Source organism: Cygnus atratus, chromosome 26 (genome assembly GCF_013377495.2).
Source record: "Cygnus atratus isolate AKBS03 ecotype Queensland, Australia chromosome 26, CAtr_DNAZoo_HiC_assembly, whole genome shotgun sequence".
NCBI classification, from domain to species: Eukaryota; Metazoa; Chordata; class Aves; order Anseriformes; family Anatidae; genus Cygnus; species Cygnus atratus.
In genome coordinates, this window is record NC_066387.1 from 166394 (window position 1) to 191494 (window position 25101).

The 25101-nt window shown below is 61.3% G+C and overlaps 1 protein-coding gene across 2 annotated transcripts; it reads left to right on the plus strand.

Annotated features, from left to right (window-relative positions):
- The first annotated feature begins 11572 nt into the window (after positions 1 to 11572).
- Positions 11573 to 19873, plus strand: TLE5 (TLE family member 5, transcriptional modulator). Of its 2 annotated transcripts, none has more exons than XM_035569968.2 (7): positions 11573 to 11736; positions 12179 to 12276; positions 13485 to 13548; positions 16083 to 16127; positions 17596 to 17658; positions 18411 to 18485; positions 19016 to 19873. In XM_035569968.2, the coding sequence occupies exons 1-7, from the start codon at positions 11710 to 11712 to the stop codon at positions 19235 to 19237; spliced, it is 594 nt and encodes a 197-aa protein (XP_035425861.1). In that variant the 5' UTR covers positions 11573 to 11709; the 3' UTR covers positions 19238 to 19873. The 2 variants fall into 2 exon arrangements, with proteins under 2 accessions (XP_035425861.1, XP_035425863.1); XM_035569970.2 differs by having other exon boundaries at positions 19019 to 19873.
- The last annotated feature ends 5228 nt before the right edge of the window (positions 19874 to 25101 follow it).

Consider the following 25101-nt stretch of genomic DNA (forward strand, 5'->3'; position numbering starts at 1 on the left):
GCCGGGACGCCCCCGCCCGCCCGGCGCCCACCGCCGCCCTCCGCGCGGCCGGGACCCCGGCCCGGCCCCGCCGCCCCCCTCCCTCCGCGGCGCCCGCCCGGCCCCGACCCGGCCCCGGCCCCTGCGGCCGGGCCTAGCAGCGCCGCCGCCGCCCCGCCTCGGCGCGCTGCCCTCGCCCGGCCGCGCCGCCCGCCCGCCGCTCCCTCCCCGCGCGGCCCCGCCGAGCCAGCGACGAGCCGGCGCAACCCAACCCGCTGCCGCCGAAAACAAGCGCTGACTGACAGCCGCCCGCGCCAATGGGAGCGGCGGCGCGCGGCGGGGCGGGGCCAGCGCGGCCGGGGGGCGGGGCTCCGCTGCGACCGGAGCGTAAGCTTGGTTGGCCGCGAGGGGGGCGGGCCCCGCGCCGCGCGATCCCAGGGCGGGGCGGGGCCGCGGGGCATTGTGGGGCGGTGGCGGACGGGGCGCGGACCGGGCGGCCATGGCGGGGCGGGCCCGGGGGGCGCTGGGTTGCCGGGCCGCCGCGGCCTGCGGGGCCCCGACCCGGACCCTGCGCCACTGGGGCCCTAGGGGCGGCCGGGCCCGGGGTCCCGCGGAAGTTCGCGGCCCTCTCGGGGCCCCCCGGGCCTTCCCCGGTCCCCAGCTGCCGTGTGCCAGGACCCGTGCCGTTGCCCCGCCCGCAGCAGGCGCATCCCGTCCGAGCCGCGGCCCGCTCTGCGGCCTCCCGCCGCCGGCGGAGCTCGTCCTGTTGAGCCGCCTTCCTCCTCTCGTACGTGGGGATGCTGTGCGGCCGCAGGCGTTGCCAGACCCCCCTGCTGCGGCCTGTCCTGCAGACGGGTGCCAGGGCTCCCGCTTCCACAGACCGCGGCTGGATTCGCCAGGGCCCCCCCACCCTGCCCCTATCGACCTGAACGTGCTTCGCTGTCCTCCGCTCGCTTCAAACCTCTCTTCCCAGGAAGAGGGGGGTAGGCAAAGCAAGGCCTCTGCATATTCCTCTTTACAAGGTGAACAGATGCACACACAACTTCACAAATAAGTCTCTCTTACCACCTCTCTCCCTGCTAGCTTGGTTTCTCTTGTCCCATCTGGTGTTGCTCTGCCTCAAGCTCAGCCTCCCCAGACCACCAGGTTACACAGTCTTTCACTCTTTTTGCAGATGCTCCTGCTGGCATTTCAGAGTATTTATGGACCCCCAGCTCCAACACTGCCCGTCCTGTCTGTAGTGCATTCCCACCTCCCCTGGGCTGGAGTCACTCCTCTTTCTCAGTCAACTCTGCCTGAGGGACTGCATGTAACCAGCTTTTTGCAGGACTAGGAGAGCGTGATACAGCTGTTACATATCTGCCTGCCTGGTTACCTGCCTGCTATGTGCTGTGGCTTGCTAGTCCCCATCTCGTGGCAGTCTGGCTGAGGCACAAACACAATGTATTCATAGTCATCAGGTTCTGTTTTCCACCTGAATTCCACCTGGTCCTTTGATATCTTGGCCTCACATAAGAGAAGATTCTTTTTTTTTTTTTTTTTTTTTTGCATTCTCTTCATAGTTTGGCCTTTCACAGAATTGATACTTGCCTCTTGTTCTTAAGATCTCTTACTTTTTCTTCCAGATACATCTAGCAGATGAGAGACTGCTCAGTGAATGTTACTCCCTCGTTACTGATCTCTGGCGAAGGAGGTGAAGGTATTCTGCTTTGGCAGATGAATATTATTCTACAGACAGAGATGTTCTAGACATCCAGAATCCAAGTCACAGTGAGCTCCAGAGGCAGAAAGACTTAATTTTCTATATCCTCTCCAACTTTGCTCTCTGACTTCAGGCAAGTCACTTAACTGCTTTGTATGTCCTCAGGTTGTGAGTGCAAGATGGATAGTGTGTCTCAGGAGGTGCTGAAGTTACCTAGTGAGGATTCCTACGCTGCTTTGAACTGCAAGGTGCTATATGCTAGAGGCTATTGTTTTGGTTATCTTCCCCTGAGCACAATCAAATCTAAAGGCCAAAAGATACTGAATAAGCTTTCACAGCCTGCCAAGAGAAAAAGAAAATTTGCATCCATCCTCTGAACTACTTGCCTGGTTCTCATGGACAGACATCCATTGCGATGAATCCTGCTCAAACCATCAATTTAAGAACGTCAGAAATGTTGGTCCTCAAGCAATGACAGTCTGCCCACTTCCTCCTTTTCCGCCTTAATGGAAAAGTTTCAGTGCTCAGGAACTCACCTAAAAAGCAGGAGACCTGGATTTTCCCTCAGCTTGGTCACCGCTGTACTGTGCAAGTCTCTAACCCCCAGTCTCCATTTCCCTGCCCCACCTGCGTTGCTGTGTCTGTAGACTGGGCATTCCTTTCACTACCTTTCTCTCCACTCACCCTTCCCTGCCTTCCCTGGCAGCCCACCACAACTGTTCTTGTCAGCAAATGTCAAAGGCTTCCAGGCATCCTCCCCAGGCCCTTGCTGCCGCACACCCTCCGGTAGTATTGGCTTCTGACCAGAAACTGCTTGTCTGAGCAGAGGAGTTCCTGCCAATCTGCCTAGTCCCGCCTCTATTTTCTAGCAGGCTAGCAAGGGCGTGGGATCCTCGTGTTTTTTGTGGCTTCATAAGTTCTACATGAATGACTTAATGAGCAGCATTTCCCAGGAAGATGATCCTGAACATGTCAAGCTGTTTCAGAGCAGCTATCTTCATGACCCATATTTGCAGCAGTTAACATTAAGCACAGTGACAACCCCCAATTCATTCATAGAGAGGAAAGTCCCAGCCCTTATAATATCCTGTAAAAAAGATATTCTGTCACCGGGCCCATCAGGATGTGAGCACACCTTGCTGTAAAGAATTGCAGACGTCTCAAAGTCCCATTTTCTTTCTCCTTTCTGGCCTCATTTTTAGGTGCTTTTTAGTTCCATATGCTTGGAAGTGAGGGGAAGAGAGCAAGAACATCCCAGCTGCATTTTGCTGCAGCTGCTCAATCAACAACTTAATCGAGGAAAATTTTCATGGCTTAAGAAAACAGATTGCAACCAGACCATGAGAACTGCTCCCTCCTTAACACAGGAACCAGGTGCTCTGAGCACAGGATCCCGAGCTCAGCCAGGCACATACACACTCATAGGCACATGCCCCTTTCAGTGCATACTTTGCTGAATCAGTACCCTGATTACATCTTCTGCTTTGCTATTATTTTATAAGTCGAATATTCGTTTCCTTTAGCTGTGGGGAAAAAGAAAAAAAAAGAAGGAAAAGAAAAAAGCAACCAACTAGTTGCTAAAAATCATCTCTCAGATGAGCTTTCAGCCCTCATCAGAGGCAGAGACGTGGTGCAAGGTTACAGATCTCCCTGGGGCAATGTTTTCTGTTCGGGCAGATGAAGGTTTATCCCCGAGGTGTTTGAAAAATGCAGCTGTGGGGTTTCAGTCCTCAGCCTCCTTCCAGCTGAGCCCCAATCCCCCCTCCCAAGCCACGGGGTGGCCGGCGCGTGGCAGTTGCCCCTTTGCAGGGAGCAGGCTGGGAGGGCGGGGGGTCGGGAGCTGGCACCGACGGCACCTCCTCGTAGCTCCGGGCTGGAAAAGAACGGCTCAGAACACACAGCAAGATCAAAACGGAAAGAAACGAGGGAACGCGGCCAGGAGGAGAGGGGAGGAGGGAAGCGGAGAACGGCTGCAGGAGAGCGGAGGGGAGGTGCGGGCGGCCGGCGAGCCGCGCCGCAGAGCTGCCCCCGGGCGCCCCGAGCCTGGCGGCGGGGCCGCGGCGGCGCCCCCCTGGCCGCGCACCCGCGGCGGGGCGATGGGGGCCGGGGCCCCCCGAGGCCGGCGGCGGGCGGGGCCGGGCCCGCGGCGCCCGGCAGAGGGCAGCAGCGCCGCGCCAGGCCGCGGGCGGCCCGGGTGGGCCTGGGGCGGCCGGGCCTCGGGGCGCGGACCCGGGTGGGCAGCGCCGCAGGGCGGCCTCGGTGCGTGCCGGGCCCCGCGCGGGGCTGCGAGGCTCCCCTTAAAGGTGGGGGACCCAGGGCAGGAGACGGTGCTCCTTCCTCTGCGGTCTGGGCGTCACGCTGCTCGGCGGCAGCCATTTAAATAGAAATGGCTTCAGAGCCTCTCCCGAGTGTGTCTGTTGCTCTCAGAGCCGCACCCCTTCTTTTTCACCCTTTTCAAGGTTTCTTGCGCACACCTGCAGCGGCAGCGGCTTCATCACGCTGCCTGGGAAGGAGCAGCAGCAGCTAGATGCTGCCCTGACTGCTGGTGCTGAGTGTCCAGGACCGCTGGGATCGCTGCAGTGGCCTCTGGAATAGAGCGAGGAGAAGGGGCTGCAGCAGGCCTGAGACATTCCTTGTGCCTGCAGTGGAGCTATGCCACCAGCCAGCCCATGTTTTTTGGATAAAGCTGTAAACGTCGGGACTGTGACTGCCACCCCAAGTTCTCCCCTTCACACAGAGGTTTCTTGACTGCTCCTTGTGCTTCCTCTCACCTGTCAGCCCCCCCTCTTCACACACCTAAAATCACGATGGCAGCGCCAGCCTTACATTAGCCACGATCCCCTCCCGTCAGCTCCTTCCCTGTGCTGCAGCTCCCAGATCTGAAAATACCACCCGGGAGGCCACAAGCTTAACAAATACCTGCGAAGTGCGCAAGGCCTCCTCCTAAAGCCTGGGCATGCCGAACGTTACCGCCAAACAGGTGCCAAATGTTTCAGCCCCCCCCCAATTATTTTTACAAGCTCTTGAGCTGTCTGTCACAGGAAGATGTCACAAGGAGACTTGAGTTCTCTGAAAGAGAGGGAAAGGTGCCCAGATCAAACACGCTGACAAATGCAGCTTGTGACAGCAATTGCTGGATTACAGTTTTTAAAACCTTATGTTTCGCATCTGGTTTATCGTGGCTGTTGTATGTGGGCTCAGTGCATGGTAAATCAGGATAACAAACCTACATTTACCATGATCCTTTCGTCTCCTAGTATTCCAAAGCACATCATTTAATTGCACTCAACCTGCACATAGATTTCATAAATAAAGGAATGATGAATTAGCACAGCTGCTGCAGCATTCACATGAGTAACTAAGACACAATCTCCTTGTGCAATCAATCCAGCCTCATGCTTCAATGTTTTGTCATAAATTGAGGTCAGGAAGAAATGTTCTCCCTACCTGGAATGCAGTGCTGCTGAACTAGCTGAGTACAGGAAGACACTTAAGGATGTAGTAATCTGTCTTCCCTGTGCGTATCTCAGAGACCGCTGCAAATATTCATTTGTTGGAGCTTCTGTGCAGTCAGTGAGCACTGATCCTGCACAGGGGCAGGAGGACTGAGATGTAGGGTACATGCAAGAGGTTATCTGCCTCATGTTAGGCAGGAGGAAAGCCTGGATGATCCCTTCTGCCCTTAAAATCTGTATTTCATTGCTCCCTTTGTTCAGTGAGGGAAGCAGACGCAGAGAGGGGTGAGGGCCCTTGTGTGCCCCTGGCTGAAGCTGAAGTCCCAGCCCCTGCTGACCCCTGCCAGAACCAGGCTCCTCCAGACATTGCCACTGTGGGTGCAGAGGGGTTCGGGCGCCGCTTCTGGAAACCAGTCACCCCAGAAGCCTACTCATGGTCACAGGCCGGGTGAATTCCCCTGAGCCTTCTCTCAGTGTTGCAGCCCCAAACCTCCCATTTGTCTCCATTACGTGCCTCAGGGACGCCGCTTGAGCTAAGCCCCTTGCTGGACCTTGATGTTGTCCCAGCCCTGGCTTGGGAGCAGCAACTCCAGTCATGCTTGCCATGTGCTTCCTCGTCGTGCCTCAGCTGCAAAATCCCTTTCCTGCCTCCTGCAAAGAGTGCGAACCATTCCTTGCACCTCGGCTGGCAAAAAGGATGATAATTACTCCTAATCATTCTGCAGCAAAAACAAAGGCCACAGCAGAAGGGGAGCAGCCACCACAAGGAATGGAGCCCAGTTATTCCAAGTCACCAATAAAAACAGATCAAAGAGGGCAAAAATGTTTTACTAACTGTATAAATCCTGCATGGAGCAAGGCTCTTCCTCAGAGTGCGCCCCTCCTGCCCACCGGCCACCCCTGGCTGGATGTGCACATCCATGCAGCAGTTCCTCATTTTTCCTTCTTGGTTTGAGGAGACTTTTGGCAAAGGCTTTGGGCAGCGCAGGCCCTGCTGCGGCCGGGTCGGGGCCTGGCCCAGGACACAGGTGACACGGCTGGGGCAGCCCCGCGGGGGTGATGGATGGGGAGGCGAGCTCTGCCCTGCGGCCACAGCATGGTTGCAGCACGGTCCCAGTGGTTCCAGCACAGTTGCAGCATGGGCTGCGTGGGGACGGCTGGCAGGAGCCACCTGTGGGATCCCAGCTTCCCTCTCCCAGTGCCAACCCTCGTGCCCCAGGAGGCGCAGCCCCCTCCCACAGGCAGTCCCTGCTGGCTGGGCCGGCAGATGGCTGATAGCAAGGAAGGACAGAAAGAGAAGCCTAAATGTAGTCCTAGACTGAAGAAAAACACAGAGTTAACCCCTGCAGCTTCAAAGCACTGGAAACTGTGTGGTTCCACACTGAAGGCAACTGGGAAACTTTGCACAAGGCTTTTGCTCCCTGCAAAGCGCAGCTGAGAAGGGAAGGGTGAGCTGGCTCATGGGGTCTGGCCCCACGCTGCAGCGTGCATTGCCCAGGTTTCTCAGCCCTGATGCTGCAAAGCACTTGTGCATGTGGCCAGCTTAAGTGTTGGGACTCAGGAGTGGCACTGAAGGGAAAAATCTAAAAGCTTTCCTTGTCTCTGGGCCTGAATTGCTACTGGGCCTTTTTTATTTCTTCCTCTTTAATTCTGGGTTTAAAAAAAAAAAAAAGACTTTTTTTTATTATTATTATTTTTCCTCCCCAGGATAAAAGTAGGATCTTCTATCTTGCATTTCCATTGCAGTGACAGCATGACTTTTACCTTGTGTCCAGAGCTTCAGAGAAGAAAGTCTCTTTGCAGCCTGTCTCCTTGAACCAGCGCTGGAGTGGGATATAACATCTGAATAATTTACAAGGGCTCTTCATTAAGGAGATTTATTTTTGGCAGCTTTGTTAGATTGGTTCACTTGAGAGCTCCTGCACATACTCAGGGCCCCCTCCCTGCCCTGGAGATCCCCCTTGCCTGCGCCGTGGGACCCCCCTGCATACCACGCTGTGTTTAAAGCAAGATCCCCCATCCTTCACTGCTGTGCCCAGGCCAGCCTCATCCCGGCTGACACCTGCAGGCCTGCTGCTTGGGCAAGGTTATAATCCCCCTTTTTAGAGGCAGGTATGTTGGCCAGCTGGAGATAGCCCATTAAAGTGCCATTTACTGGGCACAAGCGAGTTTGTGTTCCTCGGGACTGGGATTTGCCAAGATTATACCATAAATTAGGGTGTTTCCTGGAAGAAAGCAAGGAGAGGAAAAAAAAAAGATAAAATGGAACGTTTTGTAGCCAACATAAAAGCCAATAAAGGAACATTTAATTTTCCGCTTGGAAGGGAGCACCAGTGCGCTGTTACAGGCAGGCAGAAGGGCTGAGCAGGGCAACGCGTGCTTCTGCGGGGCCGGGAGGAAGCTGAAATGCTCCTTCCCTTCACCCACTCCTGCTGGAGCTGCCCGGGAGCTGGTGCTGGGCTGCCCCGCTATGCCCAGCCCCAGGCACGCAGCGTTTGATGGCATCGCATGCACTGCCCAAGCTGGCGAGCTGCTGCCAAGCACCGGCATCCTGGGAGGAGTCCTTCTGCCTCTGCTTCCGCAGGTTCGGTCTGCTCTCACAGTTATCCCTGCTGTTTAAAGAAGTTCATAAGCCACAGGAACAGCCCAATCCTATTTGCATCAAGGACAAATGCGTTGTGGCTCTGGCAGCACCCCCGTTAGGAATACCTGTCCTTTCAGATTCTTCCACGGCATCTTTGCTGCTTTATCTCAACTGGAAAAAAAAAAATCAATCTAAAATTAATTGTAACACCTAGTGGAGTGCTGAAGGGGCAAGCAGGCAGAGGAGAGCAGCACTGCTGGCTCGGCGGCACCCCTGCATGGGACCTGCAGCCAGAAGGAGCGAGGGACACACCTTTGGCCCCGGCTGCCTTCCTTGTCCCACCCGAGGCACTGATGAGGCAAGGCACTGGCTCTGGAGACCTTGCCTCGAGGTTTGTCCCACCTCTGCACCATGACCACCTCCTGCAATATCCTGGATGGGAAGAAAAGAGCAGAGAGCAGCCCCTCTGCCAGCACAGCACGCAGGGTCAGCTTCCAGCACCTCCAACACAGGCAAGCGCTCTGCCATGTGGGAGAAACAACCCTGATGGATTTCGGGCTGTCTCTCCTCACCAGTGTGCTGCACGGGGCAGCTGGCGTTGTGGCTGAGGCCTTCGGCAGCTCAGGGAATACACACAATCTGTTCTTCCAAACTAGCACCAAATGTGAGCCTCCCGCCCCACGCGTGTGCTCCAAAGGGGTTTTTAGGAGCAGGAGCACCTTCCCCACACAAACGAAGCAGGAGCAAAATGAGGGAGGCAGCAGCACTGCGAGAGGCTCCCGACCACGGGGCGCTGCCCTCGGGACGTGGTGCCCAACTCAGGTCCCTGGGGTGCTTGCAGAGCTGCAGCTGCACCAGCACTGCCGCTGCGGAGCGTGGGAGCCAGCCCCCGGCCCTGGCTTCCAACACGTGATTTAAAGCAAAGTACTTGCATTCTGCATGTTTCCTCCGCACTCACCATTATCACCCGTGTAAGAGGCATGTAATGCCTGTAAGGGAGCGGGGACTGTCACCTGGGCTGTGCTGGGGCCAGAGAAGGGAACCCTCCGAAGCACGTACCCGAATTGCCACTCATCTGAGGGCTGAACCCCCCTGAACCTGCATCATCCCCTCATTCCTCCACCTTGCTGGGGGACAGCAGTGGCCTGGGCTGGGTCCCACACACAACAATGGGAAACTGCATCTCGCTGCCCTCGTACTGAGCCCTCACCAGGGTGCCTCCTTTTCTCTGCATGGAAAATGGGGACCAAGATGCTGACCTGCTGGGGAGGACCGTCCACCCTGTTTTCCAGACCTTATTCTGCAGGGACGTAAAGCCTGCCTGCACTATTAATAATCCTTGGCATGGAGCTGTCACAGTTTTCACTAATATGGAGATGTCGAAGGGAAAAAGCTACTGCACAATATGCAGGAGCTGTCACAATAACTCAGCTGCTATATTGTTCTCTTTAAAAATAAAAAGCACAACAACCCAGCCTGCGTTGCTGGAGTCATGACGTATAGGGTTTTATTTTTAATCAGAAAATGTACTGATTTTTAAAGATAGACACAGAGCAGCATCTGAAATTGATGAAGGCTCCCTGCATGCTCACACACACCAGCCGTGTTCCTCATTCTTGCCTGTTATTCTCAAGCTGGGTTCCAAGGACCTGATCCTGCTTCAGCTCAGGCACATTTGTCTGTGTGGCTTTGCAAAAGGCCACATGGCAACAAAGTCCCTCCAGGAATAAAGTCCGTGGCTGCATTCCCTACCGGCCTGCTTTGTGTGGGAATGCGTTTTGTTCCCCGGGACATGAGTTGCAGGGGCTGCTCCCCAGGCAGCAGGTTTAGGACCCAAGTTTGCAACTGGAGCAGGAGTTTTCATTGTTTGGCGACAAGAGGTTGGTTTGGGGCTGGTTGCAGGAGGTGGCTCTGGATAACAATGGCAGCAGGTCCTGACCTCCTCACCCCATGCTCCAGTCCAGGACGTTGTGGGTCTCCTGCGCAGGCTTCCCTGCAGCGCTGGGCCGGCGACACAGCAAGCGCAGGTCTGAAGGGCTCCCACGAGGTCTCCTCTTTACACACGCACCTGCCCTCATCCAAACCTGTCTCCCTTCCACGTGCACTGGGACTTTTTGTCCAGATAGAGCCTGACTTTCCTTTCTGCCATGCCCTGCAGTGATGCCCACCACTGCCTCTGCCTGCAGTGGTCCAGGACAGTCCTGGTGCATGCTGCGACTGCAGAGGACTCTGCTGGCAGAGCACTGCCTGCTTGCTTTCCACCAGCTCTGCCCTGGGCATGGTCATTTCCAGCAAAAAAAGGTAGAGAAGAGACAATGTGTTATCCAGGGGATCCTTGGGGCTCTGCAACTCAAAAGAAGCTCAGTGACTTGGGGTTTATTTTATAGGTGGGTGGCCACTAATCTATCTGAAAACGTTGTAATTATGATGCACTGAACTCCTGCGCCAACTTTAAACTGGTTTCACAAGTTGTGCACTTCCCAAAACCTGGATCAGGTATTGGACCACAGCTCAGTAAAGCATCTCATCAGACCTAGCAGAAACCACCAGCAACCTGGGGTACCCAGGGACTGGCACAGCTTGTGTGGAAAGCGAACCGCTGGCGTGGGGAGCAGCAGGCTGGCAAGACCGGGACTGAGCCGCCCAGGTGATGGCCCCTGGCCCAGCACAGGCAGCACGTCCCAGCGGCCAGCAGGGAAACGGGTGGCTTGCAGGCTGCGGAGAAAAGCTCTTCTGCTGCTGGACCTGGTTCCACACTGTGACTCTCCTGTAGGCAAGGTTTGCCTGTGCACAGAGAACTTTCCTGAGGCCTTGTCTGAGGCCGTGGAAGGAATTATTCCAAGAGATAAGAGCCAGTACAAACATGGCACCTTCCTGCCCAGGGCAGCGGATTGCCCTGCCTTTGCCTTCCCTCATGCTAAGCAAAGGCAGGGATGAAATGAAGCAAAACAAAAGCCCTGCGTATACAAACCCAGCTCTTCCGCTTGGGAAGGATGTGAAAACGAGCCGCGTGTGGCGGCGTTCCCTGCATTGCCCTCACGGTGCGGAAGGGGCTCGGATCCTGCGGTGTCACATCCAGAAGAACCTGTACTAGACCGGAGAGTTGGCTTCGCTGACAGCAGAGCTTCCCCTTCCCTCTAATACAGGTGCAACACCAGCAGCCGCAGGAGCGATCTGTACTGCATAGGCCGAGGCTCTTCTGAGCGAGAGAGCCGCGAGAGGTTTGAAGCTTCACCGCAGAGCAAACCCCAGCTGGGTACCGGGGTCTGCCTCGGGAGCCCCTGCCCGGTTTCCGTCCCACGGTTACCCGGCCCGGCTCCAAGCAGCAGCCGCGACCTGGCCGGTAGCACAGTGGCAGGCACCGAGCCCGGGGCCCTGCAGCCTGGCGAGGCGAGACCCGGGCGGGAGGGCTCCGTCCAACATCCCGGGCACCGGGGACGGGCAGGGCCCGGCGGCACGGCCGGGGCGCGGGGCAGGGACCTCGAGCCCGCAGCCGCCGCTGCGGAAGGCCCGGCCCGGCCCGCGCCGCCTCCCCGCCGGGGGGCTCGGGACCTCCGCTCCGGCCGCGGCCCGGCCCCGCCGCGCTCCCGCGGCCCGCCCGGGGCCCGGGGTCCGGCGACCGCCCGGAGCCCGCGCGGGGCCCGCGGCCGCCGGCAGCGCGCGGCGGGGGCGGGGACGGGGCCGGGCGAGGGCGGGGGCGGCCGTGGGCCCGCCCGGCCCGGGGAGGTGGCGGCGGCGGCAGGTGGTGCCGAGCAGCCGCAGGACGGAGCGGAGCCGCAGCCGCCATTAGACAATAGGCGCCGGCGGCGGGGCGGCGGGAGCGGCGCGGGGCGAGCGGCGCGGCCGGGCAGGGCGGCCGCGGGGCCGGGGCGGCCGGGCCCGGCGCGGACAAAGGCGGCGGCAGAGGGCGCGGGACCGGGACCGGCACCGGCACCGAGACCGAGACCGAGAGCGGGCCGCTCCGTGCGGGGGCCGAGCCGCAGCCTGACATGATGTTTCCACAAAGCCGGCACTCGGTACGGCGCGGCCGGGCGCGGGAGCCCCCGCGGGGCTGGGCCCGGGGCCGGTGCGGGGCGGGGGGCGGCGCGGGGCGGGGCCGGGCACCGGGGGCCGCGGGCCGGGCCTCGAGAGCCGCCTCCGTGCTCCGGCGGGGCGGCCCCGCCGCCTTCACACTTCCCCCCATGGCCTGGGCGGCCGAGCGGGTCCCGGGGGCTGGGGGGGGGGCGGCGAGCCTCGGGCGCGCCCGGCCCCGCGGGGTGACCTTGGGCTCGTCCCCTTGTCCCCGGGTGCTGCCGCCCCCGGCGTCGCCTCCCGCCCCGGTCCCCCGCCGGTCCCGGCCCCCCCGACGGCGGGGCGCCGCTGCCGGCTGGGGGCAGCGCTGCCGGCCCGGGCCGCGGCAGGCAGGGCCGCGCACCCCCCGCCCCGCTGGGTGCCCAGCGCCGTCTCGTGTCGTTCAAGGGCTCCTCTCACCTGCCGCAGCAGCTGAAGTTCACCACCTCCGACTCCTGCGACCGCATCAAGGACGAGTTCCAGCTCCTGCAGGCCCAGTACCACAGGTACGTACGGCTTGGGGGTGCCCGGAGAGCCCCCGGCGCTCCCCTGCATGGACAGAACCGGGGCGCCCGGAGGGACCCGGCTGCGGCTTGGGCTGGTGAGGCTGGAGGAGCACCTGTGGGACGGCGTTCGTCGCGCCTGGGCAGGAGCCCACCGAGCAGAGCGTGTGGTCCTCCTGCCCCGGCCAGGCCTTTCCTCCAAGCGCGGCTCAGCCAGGGCTGCGCGGAGGCTTGCCAGGCCTCCCGCGTCTCGCTGGGAGTTTTCCTCGGTTCTTCTCGCTGGCTGCCATTCCTGGACTGCGAATGCTGCAGGGAGCACTTAAATCCAAACACTTCCGCTTCTCCACATGTGCGTGTGGAAATGCTTCTGCTGGCCCAAACGCTGGCTGCTGGTGGGCCGTCGCTTCCTGCGTGTACTTCAGACGCACGCGGGCTTCGGGTTCGGTAGCGCCGGGGCGGTGGCAGTGCAGTGCGGTGCCCTTGTGCCTGTGGGCAGCAGGGGCCCGCTCGCTGGGCACGCTCGCTGCAGGGGATGCTTCCCCCCTCTGCGGGACTTGAGCTGCTTGCAGAGAGGCAGGTTTTGTGTAGGTGAAGCTGTTTCTTGTTTGAAACATAAAACCACTGCACATGCTGGCTGCAGCTGCTTGGCAGGGGAGCTGGAGATTCGTCAAGCGCGAGGAGCAGCGGCGTTTTCTCATAAGGGTGCAAAGAACCCGGGAGAGAGAGGAAACCCTTTCTTCTGGAGGGTTGCACTGCACCTGGGCCTCCCTGCGCCGCCCGGAAAAGGCCCTGATGCAGCTCAGGAAACAAAGTCAGACCATCTGTGGCATGTAGCAGGCAGGCCCCTTCTAGACAGTGTCCCCCGCTGCTGGCATCAGCTGAGGAAACCCAAACGACTGCGGCCGCTGCTTCCCTGCGCCAGGCAGAGCCGTGCGGTCAATGCCTGGCTGCGGGGCAGCCTTGTGCCGCTTCTCCCGAGTGGGATCCTGGTGGATGCTGGCCTTGGAGGTGGGAGCAGGCTCTGCCGCAGCAGCTGCCGTACAGATGAGACACGGCTGAGCCCTGACCTGCCGCGGGCGCTGGGGTCATGGTGCCTGCGGAGCCTGCCCAGCTGGGACGGGCTGTGTGGGGCCACAGGATGCGACTGCTCCGTGCTGAGCAGCTCGCTCACCTCCTGCTTGTGGTTTTCTTACCGTTTTCTGGCTTTTCAGCTTGAAGTTGGAATGCGACAAGCTAGCCAGCGAGAAATCGGAGATGCAGCGTCACTACGTCATGGTAAGGGCCTGCCCTGGCAGCGCGTGGGTGGCATGGGTGGGGATGCCGGCAGGGAGCAGGTGCTGGTGTTGGGGTTTTGGTGGCAGAGGCTTTGCCCACGGAGCAGTGGGTCTGCAGACCAGGCTGGCGTCGGCTTTCCTGAAAGCAGGGCTCCTTGCGCGTCGTGTTGTCTACGTGTGGTGGGCTGCTGAAGTGCAGGGAAGTAGCAGAGTTGTTGGACGCAGAATAGGGAAGGGCCCAGCTGATGGTGGCAGGGTGCCTGCACCCGACAGCCCAACGTTCCCGTGGCAGCTGGGGAGCACTGGGACCGTCCTGGTGACGGGGCGAGGGGATTCCAGAGCCAGGATCCTGCACTTCACCTCCATCCGCAGCCCACGGGTGGAGGAGCTGGGGCAGCTTCATCATCCGCCCCTGGAGAAGCGAGGGTGGTTCCTCTCCACAGAGCAGGAGCGGAAAGAGGTCAGGGTGGCTTGGGAGGTACCCGGGCCCTAAATGCTGCTCGGTAAAGGCAACCTGATGCTTGAGGGCAGCATGGAAGCCAGGTCATTGCAGACAGCATGACCTTGCTGCCTGCGCCTGGGGACATGGGGGTCATGCAGCAGGGAGGGGGCTGCAGGAGGCAGCGCCCAGGGGCTCCAGGAGGCTCCTGGCAAGGGCAGGATGGGGCTGTGTGCCGGGAGGTTGCAGGGTGGGGGTCCGGAGCCAGCTGCCAGGTGGGAGCCTAGCCCTGCGCACCTCCTCGCATGCCCAGTGGCCCCACAGCGCTGTGGGGCAGAGCGCCTGCACGCGTGGCCCTGCACAGCGTGTGCAGCCCCCGGGGCAGTGCCGGGAAAAGGCAGAAATGTTGCTACACGTGGATGGCAGGCTCAGCCGACTCTAAGGAGAAATCCTCTGTGAAGGAGCTGTGTCCTTGCTGGCAGGGCGACCGTTCGGCTGCTGGGCAGCGCCGCTGTCACCCCACGTGGAGACCAGCCCCTGGCAGCACCGGAGAGTGAGGCAGGGCAAGGCTGCGCTGTCCCCTTGCTATCAAGGAGTTAACAGGAGGCTGCGATGCTGCCCATAAAGATGGAGGTGGTGCCTGCTTGCCAGCTGCTGCACCTGCCCTGGAAGGAAGAGATAAGATGTAGAAATTAATGCAGCAGCTCTTCAGAGGAGAGTTACGAATTTAAAACCAGAAATGGTGGAGGCAGCCTCTCCGTTCTCCTGCACTGTCTGCGTGTCTGGACCCTGAGGCTGCGGGGAGCAAGGCGCACTTGGGATGGGGCTGTGGAGAGCCAGTCACCGCTGTCCATACAGGTGTGGGGAAGCCTGGCTCTTAATGCTGCCCCCTTCTCAGCAATAAATGATTGCTTCCTGGGCCTTGCAGCCTGCATAGAGACTCTCACGCAGCCACATCTGGAGATGAAATTTATTTATATTTCCCCGTAATGCCATCGGTCACCAGAACTGGTAGAGGCGGCTGCCCGTGGTGTGGAGAGGAAGGGTGCTGCTGGCGGTGCTGAGCTTGAGGCTTCGCAGGGCCCTGCCCCGGTGCAGGGCTGCTTCTCTCCCTGCACTGCATGCAGGAAGCAAAGAGGGGTTTCTGTGCCTCTGCAAAGCTGCTACAGCTGCTCCAGTTCTTGAATAAGCCACAATTAGCAGCGTGGGGGTCGGGCTCATGCTTCCTGCTCGGTCTCCAGAATGCAAAGAAGCCTCGAGAGCCGGCAGCGGTGTGGGAGCAGACAGAAATAGCCATGATGGCGAGCCAGGCGCTTCTCCAGCTCGTGCAGTCGGTACCGAAGCGACAGTGATCTTCCCCTCTTTGAATTAAAGGAGCGCAGTCGGGGATTTTATTTCCCTTTTGAAGGATCAGGAGGAGGAGAGTGGCTGAGGGAGGAGACTCCTAAACTCTCAAACAGCCTTAAAAACAGCTTCTTCTAGGGGCCAGGAATTAACTTCTCTTGCCAATAGATTGCTCTGTAGCTACCTGTTGCTGGTGGGGGCCGGAGGGTGCTTTTATTTTTGTGTGTGGTTTCCTGTGTTTTTTTCCACGCAGCTTTTCCCAAACAGCTGGAGCTGTGTGCAGCTGGACGCATTGCTTGCTAGCTGGAGCCCAGTGGTGATCTCTTCCATTTGCTGCTGAAGCAGCCACGTGGGTGTTAGGATATTGGCCAGGTGCGGCTTGGAGAGCCAGACTGCCTCTGTCGTCCGCGGAGCCCTGAGCCTGCTGGCATGCTTGGAGCAGCGTCGCCCGCTCTCGCAGTGATGCAGGGTGCTGCAGGGTGTCTGTGAGGGTGTTGGATGGGGCCCAGGCGATTCCCAGGTCCTGTCCGCAGCAGCGTGCGGAGCCCCCTGGGCTTGGGTGCTTTGCCTTGGACATGGGGAGGGTCGCTGCCTGCAGCTGCCTTTGGTTGCCTCCGCTCTCCTTCCATCCTTGCCCAGCTGTTGTAAAGACACTGATAGGAAAGCAGCGGTGGCTCCCAGCACCAATGCACGGAGCCCCTTTCTCTGGTAGAGATTTGACCTCTTTTGTTCTTTTCTACCCTGCTCTGCAGTATTACGAGATGTCCTACGGGCTGAATATTGAAATGCACAAACAGGTAGGGGAAGGCATTTCCAAGTGCTTTAATTTCTGGGGAGGGTGGGCTGTCTGCTGTGCTTTGTCCCCATCATTTCAGTGGTATTTCAGGAACTGGAAATGCCATGAGCCTGTAAAATGTCAAAGCTGCTTTTGGGATTGCCAGCTCCTGGGTGGGAGAGGACATTCACAGTTTTCCCCCTTGACCTTAAAAACATGTTTTCTTTTTGGGAGGGAAATTAATCGTCCTGGCAAAAAGCTGCCTTTGCAAAGCCTTCCAGAAGGTGGGGACCCTGCCTGGGGATGCTGCGGGTCTGGGTACCCCGAGCCAGGCTGCACGGGGACATGGAGCCTCAATTCAACGCCGTCCTGCAGTCGGGCAAGGGCTGCAAGCCTGGGCCAGAGGGCGAGCGGTGCCCCCCCAGCCCTGCAGGTGCCCAGCTCTGGTGCCCCAGGAGGCTGCTGCCCTCGGAGCAGGCGGCGTTCCCTTTGGTGTGGTTCCATGTGCGATCTTGGAGCTGCTGAGAGCCTCCTCGTGATGGAGGGAGGCTCTGCTGCAGCCAGGATGAGTTCGTTCATTACCCTCGCTGGTGGTTAAGTTGTTAATTATCCCCAGTGGCTAATTACCTGTGCTGTTAACAACATGAGCCTCCTTCAGCTTCCAGTCACAGTCATCTGTATATGTCCTGGCTCAGCTAAAAGCCTCTTAGCACAGTTCTGCTCCCTGCAAACGCACTTAGAGCCTCCAATCCCATCGCCCTGTTCGCTAAGCCCGTGGGACGGGCTGCTCTGGGAGGGAAACCTGCAGCTTGCTGAGAGGCTTTGAATCATCACTGTCGTCCCACGAGGTTTCCCAGCCCGTGTCAGTGCTTGCCTAAACCCTCTGGCTCCCCGTTCCTTTTGAATCTGGTGGAAAGTGAGTTGCAAAGGGCCAAGAGCTTCACTCTTCCCCAGCAGAAAAGCTTTAATGCCCCCAAGCCTTGGCACCTGCTTGGCTGAGGTTAGTGCAGGAGCTGCCTCCGGCCCCATGATCTCAGCACAGGCTCAGTGTTGCCCGCTCAGCTGTGGGGCAGGGGGAGCACTGTGGGCTGGGGGTGGAGGAGGAGGAGGGGGCGGCTGGAGGTGCCCAGCAGCTGGCCGGTGGGGCAGAGCCAAGGTTGCAGCAGCAGCGTTCCTGCCTGTCTGCCTCTGCACGGCGGACACAATTCAATGCATCCCCACCTGGATCTGTAATAAATTTTCTCTCTGGTTGCTCCTGCCTTCGTTAATATAATACTGGAGACCCTGAGAGGGAGGAGAATATTGAAAACTTGCTCTTTGCAGTCAGCAGCGTGGATTTATTTAACCGTTTTGGGGGGGGCTTTGGGGTGAGGTGTCCCCATGCAAACCAGGACGCTGCCGGGCTCTCTCCCTCTCAGGGGGGCAGTGCTCAGGGTAGGTGCCGCAGGGTCCCCTGATGCCATTCCTCTCTGTTTTTTCCCACCCTCCAGGCTGAAATCGTCAAGAGGCTCAATGGGATTTGTGCGCAGGTTCTGCCCTACCTCTCACAGGAGGTAACTGCCTGGCTCAGGGGTCTTGGTTTGAGGGAGCGGGGCCCGGTGCATGTGGACCCCGGCTCCTCCGCACCCCTGCCCTGTGGGATCAGCCATTCTGAAGAGGTTTGGCCCCGAGTCCGAGCAGGCCCCCAGGCTGTGCTGTTTGTCCGTCCGTCCCCTTGGTGCAGATGGCTCCATACGGCTCCTGTGGACTGAGCTCCTCTGCCCCACTAACTATCGTGGCTCATGGGCTCCTCTCGCCCTCCGGAGGAATTAATTGGGAGGGCTGAGGGGAGGGGGGTGCTGCAGCACCCTCGGTGCCAGCTGTCCCCGCGCCACCCCGAGGCTGAGCGCTTCGTTCTTCTCTGATCAGGAGCTGTGGGGTGGGGGCTGCGTTTCTGGGTCTGGATTAGCTGTGGGGCTGGGGGATAGACTGAGCTGCTGTCACCCACCTGCTCCGGGGGAAGACAAAGTGGCTTGCTGATCAGATCAGAGCTGGCTAATAACTAAGCCACGACTAAACCCGTTGCATCTTAATGCAGCATATTCCCCTTCCCCAGAACTGTCCTTCTGCCAAGATGGAAAGAAAAAGCCACTTGCTGGAGTGAAAGGGCCAGGCCTGGTAGTAGGGGACCGTGTGGGGTTGAGCAGCCTCCGTGTGTGTGTGTGTGTGTGTGCACGCGTGTGTGTGTGCACCAGCCCTGCTGGGTCCCTGTTCTCCTTCCCTCCCGTGTCTGAAATGACCCCAAATTCCTCTGTTCTCCCTCCAGCATCAGCAGCAAGTCCTGGGAGCCATTGAACGAGCCAAGCAGGTGACAGCACCAGAACTGAACTCCATCATCCGTGTACGTGGTGCACGTGTACGTGGTTTGGGGGCGGGGGGCTGGCTTTAGTGCCTTGGGCTTCCGTGTCAGAGCTGAGGCCCCACGGGATGGTAGCTCCATGTGCTGGGATGGCCTTGCTGGCATGGGGACATCGCTTGGCTTTGCAGGGGGTGTGGGCTCCTGCTCCATCCCACAGGTTGTAAAGAGAGGCTTTGGTTTGGGGCAGGATCTGCGGCAGCTCCTGGGTGTGGAAACACCATCTGCTCATGGTCAAGGCCGGGAGGGGTTTAACCAAGTCCTTGGAGAGTGCCGGTGGCCAAGGCCGGGCCTGCTGGGGGCTGGGGACTTGCTGCTGAGCCTTCTCAGGAGGCTGCCGCAGCCTGAGGAGGCTGGGCTGTGCCTCCCTCCTGGGGCTGGGTGCCCAGTGCTCTGGGTTGAGCCCAGCTGCTGACACGGGCTCTGCTGAGGCAGCAGGACTTGGGGGGGCCCAGGGCCCCTCGAAATGACGACTCCTCGCTCCCCTCCCCCTGTCCGCTCCTCATTCCCTACAGCAGCAGCTCCAAGCGCACCAGCTCTCGCAGCTCCAAGCCCTCGCGCTGCCTCTGACTCCGCTGCCCGTGGGGCTGCAGCCCCCGTCCCTCCCTGCCGTCAGCGCCGGCTCCGGCCTCCTCTCGCTCTCGGCCCTGGGCTCCCAGGGGCACCTGACCAAGGAGGATAAGAACGGCCATGATGGGGACGCCCACCAAGACGACGATGGGGAGAAGTCGGATTAGAGAGAAGGGGCCGGGGCTGGGGGGTCAATGCCAGATGCAGCATCCGCAGGTGGTGGTGGGGCCTGGGGGTGCCCTGCCGGTGGGCAGCCCCCGCGGCACCGCCATGGCAGCCACTGCGTGGCCCCCCCATGCCCGGCCTGGCTCTGGCTTGGGCTTCTCCGGGGGTGCCACGGCCCCCGCCTGCTGCTCCCCCTCGGTATTTAACGACGACCCTCGTTCCTACCGGTTTCTGCACAACCCCCTGCTGGGACCCCTGCCCCAACGCCCCCTGCCCCACCCCAGGCGCTCCCCATCTCCTTGCGTCTCCGGCCCCCGCGCTAGCACCGGCCGGCTCCTTGCTGTTCTGCATGTCTCTGTTTTTAACCAGTCCCGCAGCACCGCCGCAGTTCCACGCGTCCAGCCACCGGGTTTTCTCCTCGCGCTGCTCCTTGGCCTCTGGCTGGGGGGGCCCCTCTGCCCGCTCCCCTTGGCAGAGCACCGGCTGCCGGGGGTCTGGGGTCTGGGACTGTCCGAGGGGCAGGCGGGCGCCTGGGAGCTCCCTTGGTCCCTTCCCTGCACTCCCCCCCCCGTAGAGGATACAGCAGCTTTCTCTGTTCTTATCTCCGTGCGCTAGCGTGTCTTCTAAAAAAACAAAAATGGAACAAAAAAAAAATAAAATTAAATAATAATCTGGTGTTTGTATATAGTCCTTTAGAAAGATCTTGTTTTGCTTTTTGTGTTTAATCACTTGACCTATAATAAGAGGAACTGAAAATGCTGTATCAAGGACGTACAAGCTGTGCCTTTCAAATAAAGAAATAAGAAGGTTGGTTAAGAAGGTGACGTGTTGCCCGTTTTCTTACCGCTTCGGGATGACTTAAAAGGCCTTGTCCATGCCCCTACCTCCTGCCCCTGCACCCAAAGCCAGCCCCAGCCAGGGGGTTCTCCTGGCTTCCTAGCATCTCTAGGGATGGGGGCTAGTGGCAAGGCCGCTGGTTCTGGCTTCTCTGCAGGTTTTGTTTCAGCAGCTGCTGCAGGAGGAGGACGATTATTGTGCCTTTCGCTCCTGGCCATGCTGGGCTGGGGACTGCTGGAGCGGGGCAGAGGGTACCAGGGCAGCAGCACCTGAGAGGGGAGAGGTAGCCGGGGGCAGGCACTCAGCACGGTGCGGGGGCTGCTGTGGGGCTGCTGCCCCCCGCACGTGGCATTCCTGTCCCCCAGGGGCGCAGGAGATGCCTTGCTGCTGTGGTCTTGCCCCTTGAGAGAGCCTGGCCTGCGTTGCCCTGGGGCCGAGGTTGCTGTAATGGAATTGGCTCTTAATAATTAGAGCCTGGCCTCTGGCTCAGCAGCCTGCTCTGGTCTGATAACATCTTCCTCTCTCTCTCCCAGGCCAGCTGGAGTGGGAAAATTCCCTCCCCCAGGAGGAGGCTGCGGGGCTCGGTGCCTCGTGGTGCTGTGGGCTGGGGCCCTGCGGGATCCAGGAGGGTGGTGGCTGCTGCGCCTCATCCCGATGGCACCCAGCAAAGACTCGGGCTGAGTGCCCGAGGGGGAGATTTGCTGGGATTTGCTGAACCAGCTCAGGCCTGGCATTGCGTCTGGCACACTGAGGGCTGAGGGAAGGCATGCGGAGCTGCCCCAACGCCCATCAGGGGCTGCTGGGGCTGCAGCCCCAGCCCTGTGCCTCCGGCCCTGCTCCCCTCCTGGGGCCGGCGTGGCTGTGCAGCGCCTTGGATGGGGTACAGGACCAGGCTGTGAGGTCGGGACCAGGCTCTCGTCAGCCAAATGCTGACACCTTGACAGCACGAATGTGGGGCAGGACACAGCTGAGGCCTGGGAGGGCAGGATCCTGACATGGGCTTGAGAACCACACGGGGGTCTCTGAGATCTGGCCGCGGGCAGGGGCCCAAGCTCATCCCTGCTGCCCTGCGTGGGCCCAGAGCTGCTGCGTGGCACAAGCTGGCCGGGCCTCGGCACCACTGCGGGGGGCAGGAGCCGCACGTGGCCAGCCCGGCGTTTGCCCCAGCCCCTGGGCTGTGCGGGGCGAGCTCCAGGAGCTGGCAAAGCAGCGCCAGTAGCTGGAGCCTGACCCCAGGTCCCGCAGCTGCTCCAAGGGCCTCGCCAAAGCCGGGCAAGCAGGATTCCCGTGTGAAAGGGCAACACAGCTTCGGGCCAGGGGCTACTGCAGAACAGCAGTTGCTGAAATCATCTCTGCTCTGTAAGTGCTGCTGAAAATCCCGCTGGGAACGTGCTGGCTGCGGGGAGGGCTGAAGCTTTTCAAGCGCTTTCACCTCGAGGTCACTGGTTCAGACTCAGCCTGGGGGCAGGGAGCACAGTAAGTGGATGTTATTCCTGATGGATGTGCAAGGGAGGAGGATTTAGGAGAAATTGGTCTGGGGCATTTTCAGGCTGGAGACTTCAGAGGAACAGACGTCCCTGTTGTTAGAGCTAATTAGCAGCCTTGGTTTGGTGGGCAAGGGGTCGAACAAACCACGAGGCTGCTGGCTGAACATCCTCAGCTGCCGGCAGGCTGGGAGCTGCTCCTGACTGGGCTGCAGGCACTTCCTTGCTCCCTGCGGGAGGCTAACTTGCTTCAAAGCATAAAGACAGAGCTTTTGGGCTCTCCAAATCCCCCGCAGATGCTGAATCATGTGCTCCACTCCTGAATCGTGCTGGCTTCACACTCGAGGCATTTCTCTGGGCAGCAGGTGGCACCCTGATATCCTGCCCAACCGATGATCAGTGCCGTGGTTCCCCATGCTCCCAGCCTGGCTCTGCACCCACTGGATCAGCTTCTGGATTTCCCAGGGGAGTCATTTCTTGAGTCACCATACCAGACTTGGGCTCAAATCTAACTGTCCCTCCCCATACCAGCAGCAGCAAAAAATTAATAATAAAACATGCACACACACAAAGGTTAAAAAGCCCCCCCATGACTCTCCCAGTAGCTGCAAACTTGAGGAAGCAGCATTTCTGTGTCCAGACAGGCTGTTCCACCTCGTAACCTCCCATTGCCAGAGCCGCACGCCTGTCCTGCCTTGGCAGAAGAGGCTCAAGGCACGTGAGCAGCGAGTGCTGCGGGGCCCCCAAAGCACTGCCAATCGAGGATGATTGAAGATCATCTCCTGGCAGAGAAACCACTTCTGAGGACGTGGTACAAGAGTGGGAGGTGATGTGGGCAGAGTGGCTGTGAGCCAGCCCTCCTGGCACAGGGATCCTTAGAAAAGCTCTGCAAAGCCCTGGCTCAGCTGGGGAGGGGACAGGGGACAACCTCGGGGCTGCCCCCAGAGCCTGCTGGGGCAGAACCTGCTCTGTCAGAGCCCTGTGCCCTGCCAGTGGGGCAGCCCAGCGCTCGGTCCTGGCTCGGCATCAATTCCTGCTCGCAGCTCTCAGGGGCTGAGCAGGACCCTGCTGTCTCGCATTGCTTCCCCCACTCCCCGCCTGTCACTGGAGAGGTGATAAAATGGCATCTTTCCTCCTTGACGAGGTGAGCTGCTGCCAGTTTCTCGCTGGGTCAAGCAGGTTTCCTCACCTTTTTGCCTCTCAATCCATCCATCCGCCACGGCTTCTTCCTTGAGGCCAGATCCCTGGCGTCACTGCAGTAACAGCGGGAATTGCCTCGATCGCATCCCCCCCTCCCGGCTCCCACCCTCCTCATTTTTCAGCACAGCTTTGCTCGAAACAATGGCACAGCCTGCAAGCCAGGAATGCTTTGCAGCTTGGTGGAGCAGGGCCTCCTTCCCAATTCATCACTAATGCAGGAACGTGAAGCCCTTCCTGGCTGCAGCAAACACGAGATAAAAGCTAAAAGAGGCATCAATAATTAAAAACCACTCAAAGCCGGTAAGTGCAAACAGGAGCCAACGTACAGATCGAAAGCAGCGCCAGAGATGGGAGTCTGTCCGCTGCTGGGTTGCTTTAAGGGCTCCCAGCTCTCTGCGGCGTCCCCGCAGCCGTGTGGTGACAAGGTGGCCCTGGCACAGCGGCTCGGGGCAGTGCCAGCCCCCAGCGCCAGGCAGCAGAACCCCCCATGCCTGCCCCGGGTTTGCAGGCAGGGTCAGGTCACTGGAGAGCAGGACACGGCACTGGGATCCCCGGAACGGGGACTGGGGACCCCCGGATGGGTTCTGGGACCGTGGCCCAAGGCTCTGGAGCCCCTTCATCTCTAGCACAGGCTTGGCTCATCTCCTGCTGCCGGCCCCCGCCGCAGTTCCCCTTCTCCCCCCGTGTTTATTCCAGAACCGGCCCCTGTCGGTGCCAGCTGCAGCCGTAATGCACGTCGCTGCCCGGGGCGCAGGACCCAGCTCCGGGAGCAGCGCAGCGCCCAAAGCTGCTGGGTCAAGCGGGCGAGAAGCTGAGGCTGGGGCAGGCCGAACCCACCTCCATCCCCCCCCCCCACCCGCCTGCTCCCTGCTCCCACAGCTCGGGCACACGGACCGCCCGGCGGGGTCCCGGCAGAGAAAACCCGAACCCGGGCTCTGCTTCGGCGCCCCCGGTTCTGCCGCCCCCGGCACGGCCACGACCCGGCGGCCAAACCTCCCCCGGCTGCTGGGAGCCCCCGGCCGGGCCGCAGGGGCGGCCGCGGGGCGGGGGGCAGGGCCCCGGCCGGTGCTGCGGGAAGGGGCCGGGGCGGCCCCCCCGCGCCCGGGGCTCCCCGCTCCCAGCGGCTCCCGGCGCTGCTCCCTGGGGGACGCGGGGCTCGGGAGGCCGCGGGGGCGATCGGAGCGGCGGCGGCCGGCCTCGGGGGCGAGAAGCGGCGCTGCCCTGCCTCGGCCCCCCCGGCGCGTCCCGGGAGCGGCTCCCGGCCAGCCCCGCCCCGCGGGGGGCGCCGGGTGCCCGCGGCGGCCGCTACCGGCGGGGCCACGGGGTTGCCCCGGGCGGCTCCGGGACGGGACGGGGGGGGGCCGGGCACGGCTTGGAACGGCCCCGGCTGGTGAGCGAGCGCCTCCGGGATACACAGACGCGCGGGCACGCGCACACCGCCGTTACCGGCGGGCCGGGCCGCGGGGCGCCCGGTGCCGAGCCCCCACCGGGCTCCCGCCGCCGGCCCCACGTTACTTTGAGTGGCAGCCGCCGGCCGCCGCAAGGCCTTGTGGGCCGCGAGGCCCGGATGCCCGGCCCGCCCACGCCGGAGGCCCCGTGCTCGGCGGCGCTGGGCCGCGGCCCCCCGGCCGTGAGCGGCGCCGCCACCGCGGGCCCCTGGCGGGCGGCGGGAGGACGGGCGGGCCCCGTGGGGCGGCGGCACCCCGCGAGCAAAGGGAGAAAGACTACAACTCCCAGCGTGCCCCGCTGCGCACCGGCTGGGGCTCCGGCGGCTCGCTCGCTTCCGATTGGCCTCCCCGGGACGCGCGTCACGAACCCATGTGGGAGCGGGACAGGGCGATTGGCCGGCGCTCCCGCGGCGGCAGCCAATGGCGGGCGCTGTCCCCGCCGCGGCGGGCTGCGAGGCTGCTTAAGGTGGCGCGGGGCCGCCCCCTCCCTGGGCCCCAGCGGTGCCCCCCGCGGGGCCGCGCCACCTTAAGGGCGCCTCGGCCGGGCGGCGGCGGCGGCGGCGGCTCCGCCGAGCGGGGACCCCGGCCCCCCCCCCCCGCCCTACCCCGCCCCACCCCGCCCCACGCGGAGCCCCGCGGCCGGCCGCCAGCCCCGGGCAGCTCCCCCCGGCCCCCGCCCGCCCGCCGGCCGCGCCCCGCCCGGCCCCGGCCCCGCCGGTCCCCGCCCACCCGCGGCGCCGGCGGCGGAGCCGGGGCTGCCCCCGGTGGCAGCGGGCGGCGGCGGCGGCGGGGTGGGGGCCGCGCCCCCAGGATGTTCCCGCAGGGCCGGCAGCCCGTGAGTAGCGGGGCCGGGCGGGGCGGGGGCGGCGCGGCGGGGCCGGGGGCGGCCTCACGCAG